This window comes from Mesoplodon densirostris, chromosome 19, assembly GCF_025265405.1.
Source record: "Mesoplodon densirostris isolate mMesDen1 chromosome 19, mMesDen1 primary haplotype, whole genome shotgun sequence".
In the NCBI taxonomy this organism is placed as follows: domain Eukaryota; kingdom Metazoa; phylum Chordata; class Mammalia; order Artiodactyla; family Ziphiidae; genus Mesoplodon; species Mesoplodon densirostris.
Window position 1 is genome coordinate 61,982,309 of NC_082679.1, and position 6,794 is coordinate 61,989,102.

Below are 6,794 nucleotides of genomic sequence, written 5' to 3' on the forward strand. Positions count from 1 at the left end.
AGTGAACGTCTAGAGGCGGCTCTTAGGAAGACGTTCTAGTTGAAAGAAGATTTAAAAAGTAAACAAACCTCACTACCACCCAGCCCACAGCAGACACTTTATAAATATTCTTTTTTTTTTTCTTTTTTTTTTTTTTTTCTTTTTGCGGTAGGCGGGCCTCTCACTGCTGTGGCCTCTCCCGCCGCGGAGCACAGGCTCCGGACGCGCAGGCCCAGCGGCCATGGCTCACGGGCCCAGCCGCTCCGCGGCACATGGGATCCTCCCAGACCGGGGCACGAACCCGCGTCCCCTGCATCGGCAGGCGGACTCTCAACCACTGCGCCACCAGGGAGGCCCTAAATATTCTTTTAATTAGAGTAAATGCAAAATACCATTTGAATAAAGGAAAGGGGCCGCCGCATGGCCCTGGGCACGATGAGTACTTTTTATTTATTTCACAAATGACCATGTCGTTTGCACAGGCACTGACTCACCAATCCTCACAACAGCCCTCTAAGATTACAGGTGAGGAAACCAAGGCCCCGAGAGGTCAAGTAACTTGCCCCAAACCACACAGCTAGAGGGTGGCCACGCGGGGATTCCAACCCACCTTGCCGACTGAGTCCCCACCCTAACCTCCAGGCTGCACTGCCTGTGTCTGAATATATCTGTTTCCAAGCTAGAGACCAGAGCCTGGAAAACAGCCCATTCTCCAATCTCAGCTTTAAAAGGCCCTATTACCAATGATGCTGGGCCTTTTGCTTCTATGGGGTGGGGACGGGGGGTGGGGTTGGGGGGTGGGGACGTGGGGTTGTGGTTCTACCTGCGTTCTTCCCTCCTAATGGTTCAACACACCGCAGGGAAGGGCACAAAGTTTACAAACCCTAAGGATTCTGCTTGAAAGATTTCCTACATATGTAGAAACCTGTTTAACCGCCTCACAGATCAAAATACATTTTCAACCCCACCCGACCCACACCGCCTTCCGGGTGTCCTTCCCGCCCCCCATCAGTGGCTATCTACCGGCAAATATGACCATTCTTCTGACTTTTCACACCACAGATTAGCTTTGCCTTTTCTATCATTTCATATAAATGGGATCCTACGGTGGGTACTCTTTCATATCTGGTTCTATAGTCTACAAATAAAAACATTTCACCAGCACACGGACAATAATTGTGGGAAAAGGGGGGTGGGTGAAGCTGACCGTTTCTAGCTCCTGCAATAAGCGCTAGGATTGTTTTTACTGGGGCTCACTGACCGGTGGAAGGGGAAAGCGGGGAGGGCTCGAGCCAGGAGTTTGGAACAGCGGCAGTTGACGGTGGAAAACTAGCGACCCGCAGGAGGCAAAGGAGCTGCCGTGCCTGAAAAGGTTACCTTGGGAGAGAGGAAGCCAGGCGGTCGCCTCTGATAGCTCTGGATGCCCAGAGGGGAGAAGGCTTTAGAACGCTCAAATCTGGTTCCTACAGAGCCAGAGGCGCCCAGGGTGGCCACAGGCTCCGCCCAGTTTGGCCTCTGCCGCCCCTCCTGGCACTGACAATATCCCCAAAGACGGGGAACTCCCCCAGATGGCGCGTCTCCCTACCTGTGCACTGTTGGATGAAGTCCTGATATTCCGCTCCCTGCTCGCCGGGGACGATGGTGGAGCCGTCATATTTAAAAGTCACCCTTTGGATTGGGAGAAGAGAAAAACACACACACACACATCAGCGTTGGTAGCTGCCTAGTGCCGAGCTTCCAGCAGGACAATCTAAAAGATGCTCTGGCTAGGGAGAAGCCAGCGCTGGCTTTCCACGCCGTCCTGGGTTATGGCTGCGGGAAGACAGCACGGGATGACCCTTCATCCGTCCGGTCTGGAAGACCGCTCAGTGCACCAGGCCCCTTGCGAGCTCGGGAGCGGGGCTTGGAGAGCAAAGGAAAGTTCCTCACCAGATGACGGCCGAGCCGTCGTCGCGCACCAGGTTGTACGCCGTCCGACAAGCCTCTTTGTCGATCTTGGTGGCCATCGCCGCGGTGCCGCAACGGGGATACTGTGCTCGCAAAAACAGATAAGCGCGCTCCGGGACGGCTGCAGGGATCGGAGCAGAGCGGGGCGGGGACGCGCCAAGGGCGGGCGGCGGGCAGCGGCGGCGACAGCGGTGAGGGGAAACGAGCTCTGAGCTCCGAACGCTGCTCTGGCTCCGAGGGCGCCGGGAGCGCGCGCCAGATCCAGGCCGCGCCGCCCCGCCCCCCTCCGGCCATTGGCCTCCCAGGACGCATCCCGCCCCGCCTCCTCTCTCTATTGGTCATAGGGTGCCGAGGGCGGGGCGTCTTTACGAGGCAGCGACCAATCCCAGCCTAAGCGAGTTGCGCAACTCTGCGGCGGGGGCTGGAGGGGACTTCTTTCCCCCCTCCTCCTCCTTCCTCCTCCTCCTCTTCTTCTCCCTACCCCCTCTTCTCCTCTATCCCCCAGCCCTTTCCTCCTTCTCCCACTCCTCCAGCTCCTCCCCCCATTTCCTCCTCCCCAAGCCCTCTTTCTCCTTTCCCTCTCTCTTCTCTTGTCCTGCTCCGTCCTCACTCCTTGAGCCTGTCTCCTCATTTTCTCCCTCGCCTCCCCTCCTCCTCCTTGCTCCTCCCACTTCCCTAACCCCCCTCCCTCCTACCTATACCCACCTCCCCTCTATCCCTCTCCCTCTATCTCCCTCCCCCCCTTGCCCCCCCCCACCAGGCTGCAGGGCTCCACAGGGGACCTCCAAGTGGGTGACTTAATGCATCAAACCCAAGGCGACTGCCCCTGCCCCAGTGTATGGCTCCCTGGTTTCTAGGTAGGGAGGAATTGGAAAGAAGTAAGCATTTTTAAATAGGAGGGAATAGAAAGTGGACTGCTTCCAAAATGCTGGTGGGCTCACTGTTTACTTTGTGTTCCGGTTATTTGCATTCACATCTTATCTCCCCCTTCGGGTTCCTCCGAGGGCAGGAGCTGACTCATTCTGTCTTCTTTCTGCCCTCACTGACTCACTCACTCACTCCCTCCTGCAATCATTCCACAAAGACGAGTTACAGGGTCAAGCCAAGTAAAAAGCCCAGACCCCAGAGACCTGGCTCTTGCATTGCATCTAGCCCTACCTCTTTTTAACTGTGGGCCCTTGGACAAGCCTGAAAGACTCTCTGATTACTTTCCTCCAATGGAATAATAATAGTACTGACACCATAGGTTTGCTTTATGATGAACGGAACCGATACTTGTAAACAGATATATTAGACATTCAACAAATGGTCATCGTTGTTGGTTATTAACTAAAATAAATCCTAAATAGAAACCCCAGAGGTCAGAACAATGTCCGATTAGTAATAAAATTCTCAATTCTCAATGGCAAACAAACAAAAATCAATCGATCAAGCATCGAACAGGTAAATGGGGGGAGGGGGTGGATGGGACCACATTTACAGGAAAGTAGGAGCTGATGTTGCTATAAATACAAAGACAAAAACAAAGAAATTCCAGTTTGATGCAGCTCCTACCTTACTTCTTGATAAAGGTAATGGGACAATCGGCCATTAGAAAGAAAAACAAAGATGGATCCATACCTCACACCACAGATCAGGGTAAATGCCAAAAGGATCAAAGATTTACCTGTAAATTAAGGAAACCACAAAGTGCCAGAAGAAAACATGGGAAGCTTCCTTTATAAGACTGGAATGAGAAAGGTCTTTCTAACTATGACTCAAAACACAGAAGCCGGGCTTCCCTGGTGGCGCAGCGGTTGAGAGTCCGCCTGCCAATGCAGGGGACACGGGTTCGTGCCCCGGTTTGGGAAGATCCCACAAGCCGCGGAGCGGCTGGGCCCGTGGTACCGAAAAAAAACAAAACAAAACAAAACACAGAAGTCATAACAAAAGATGGATACATTCAAATATGTAAAAAGTCTTCTTCAAGGGGAAAAAACAAAAGACAAGGCAGTAGAAAGTATTTGCAACTCAAATCACAAAGAATTTGTCTTGCTGACATGTAGAGAAACCAACCTAGAGAAAAGAGGGAATTCCCTGGCGATCCAATGGTTAGGACTCAATGTTTCCACTGAGTGGGGTCCGGGTTCAATCCCTGATCAGGGAACTAAGATCCTGCAAGGCATGTGGCACGGCCAAAAAAAAAAAGAGAGAGAGAAAAGAAAAGTGGGCACAGGATATGACCAGACAGATCAGAAGGCTCTTAAACACATGAGAAGATGTTCAATCTCAAGCCCTAATAAGAAAAATGCAAATTAAAGCGAAACTGTGGTATCTTAAAAAAAAAACTAGCAGGTTAGCAAAAAGCAAAGTTTGACAAGCATGCTTTGTTAGTGAGGCTGTGAACACCCAGGCCCTCTCATACAAGCCAGTGAGAGTGCAAGTTGGTAGAACCAGCCATGGAAGCCATTTGTCAATATCTAGCAAATTTAGAAATCTATGCTCTCTCGACCAGTCAGTTTCCCCTAGATGTCAACAGCACATAGGGCTCCCTGTGTGCCCTGGTCCCATGCTTGGGGATTCTGATGTAGTTGATCTGAGGTATGGCTTGGGGGGGTGGGATTTTTAAAAGCCCCCTTCATCATTCTCATGTGCAGCTGGAGCCAATGGCCACTGCTATAGACATACTCAAGTGTGTGCAAAATATATTCAAGATTATTCATTGAGCTTTATTTCTGGCAGCAGAAGCCCCCCATTGAATAGATGATGATAAAGGTGTGCCATGGAGAAGTCTGCAGCTGGAAAGACAGAGAGAGTAGGGGGACCTTCTCTCTATGTAATGCTATGGATAGTTCTACAATCTACTTCATGATGGAACAAAACAAGGTATAGAACAGTATGCTCAAAACACCCTTTTTTTTTTTTTTTTTTTTGCGGTACGCGGGCCTCTCACTGCTGCGGCCTCTCCCGCCGCGGAGCACAGGCTCCGGACGCGCAGGCCCAGCGGCCATGGCTCACGGGCCCAGCCGCTCCGCGGCACGTGGGATCCTCCCGGACCGGGGCACGAACCCGTGCTCCCCGCATCGGCAGGCGGACCCTCAACCACTGCGCCACCAGGGAAGCCCTCAAAACACCCTTTTGTGTTGCTACCATTGGGTAAAGTGGGGGGAGGGTTTACAGAGATATTTGTATCTGTTTACATGTGCATAAACACCTCTGGAAGAGCATACAAGAGAAAAACAACAATTGTACCTGAGATAGAAGTGAGGTAGGAAGCCAGACACAAGGAGGAAAGGGAGGAGAAGGAGATTTCATCATATACCATTTTACTTCTATTTTCTTCTCTTCTCTTCTATTCTATTTTTAAACACATGACTACATTACCTATCAAGAATATTAAATAACAACAACAAGGTGACTTCCATCCTGGATTTGATTCTATGGTTCAGGGATCCTGGGGGGATGCCTTAACTGCGCCTCTCCTATTCCTAGTTGCTATTGCCCTCTACTGGACTGAAAGTGTAAAGCGTTGGTTTTGAGGCAAACCCTAATTTTGAGCACCCTGAGGTCCACGTGCCCAGCTAAGGCACAGAAATACACTGTATACCAGAAATAAATGCGGTGTGGGAATATTTCTTTAAATCAGGATGTGCACAATAAAAAAAGCAATCTAATTCAACTCACGTTTCTTTAGAAGATAAATCAAATCAAAATATTTGGCACTTATTATATGCTAGCTACTATGTCAAGAACTGGGGGGGTGTATAAATTCATTCATTCATTTACTCATTCATTCATTCATTCATTCCTGACAGTGGGCCTACTATGTGTCCAAGGGGGGGTCACAAACCCACTTGCCTGTAGGGGGCAGGCACATAACGTAAATGAGCCAAGCACACAGCCTGTAAAAAATTTCTTCTGAAGGTCATCCTCTTCTGGGTGTCCGTTTCTGAACTGCCATCTAAAGGGGGCCTCTGGTTCTCAGACCCACCCCAGTTGCCAGGCAAGAATCCTAGCATGACCATACCAAGCCTTCCAATTGTCTAAGAAAAGCAAAAAAATCAGAATCTTTTTGTGAAATCTCTCAATTCTTAAACTTGGGTAATAACAGTGTTACATGTAAGAGCTGCCTGGATGCAAATTTGAACTAGACAAATATGCTCCCTGCCCTCATGGGGATTACAGTCTAGGAGGGCTAGGGGATTACAGTTCAAATAGGCCTACACAGTGGAGAGAAAGCAACGACTCCATGACGGGAAGGTCCAAACTTAGTGGAATTCAGGCATCAGGCATGCTTTCATCAGGGCTTGGCCTCTATCTTTCTTCATGTTTCTACTTTACCTTCCTTTTTTTTTTCTTTTTTTAATATATTTATTTATTAATTTTTGGCTGCCTTGGGTCTTTGTTGCTGCGTGCGAGCTTTCTCTAGTTGCGGTGAGCGGGGGTTACTCTTCATTGTGGTGCATGAGCTTCTCATTGCAGTGGCTTTTCTTTGTTGTGGAGCATGGACTCTAGGTGCACAGGCTTCAGTAGTTGTGGCTTGTGGGCTCTAGAGCGCAGGCTCAGTAGTTGTGGCACTCCGGCTTAGTTGCTCCACGGCATGTGGGATCTTCTGGGACCAGGGCTCAAACTGGTGTCCCTTGCATTGGCAGGCAGATTTTTAACCACTGGGCTACCAGGGAAATCCTTGCCGTCCTTTTTGTATTAGTTTCATCTCCAGGCAAATTCTGCCCCTCTGGCTGCACAACCTACCCCAAATTCTGCATGGCTGACTTCTCATTCAGACCTCACAGGTTGCCCCTCAGAGAGGATTCCCCAGCATCCCAATATAAAGCAGCCCCCTCTGGGACCTCCCCTGGCCACTGTCTACCACATAGCCTTTTGTTTTC

At 50.1% G+C, this 6,794-nt stretch overlaps 1 protein-coding gene across 1 annotated transcript in view; it reads right to left on the reverse strand.

Moving 5' to 3' along the window:
- The window catches only part of COTL1 (coactosin like F-actin binding protein 1), a 45,060-nt gene extending 42,884 nt beyond the window's left edge, over nt 1-2,176 (reverse strand). Inside the window, exons 1-2 of the mRNA XM_060084738.1 lie at nt 1,909-2,176; nt 1,565-1,647 (exon numbers count right to left, since the gene is read on the reverse strand). Coding sequence (XP_059940721.1) covers nt 1,565-1,647; nt 1,909-1,985 — 160 coding nt within the window. The 5' untranslated portion in view covers nt 1,986-2,176. The remainder of the gene's footprint in view (nt 1-1,564; nt 1,648-1,908) is intronic.
- Between the last annotated feature and the right edge of the window lie 4,618 nt (nt 2,177-6,794).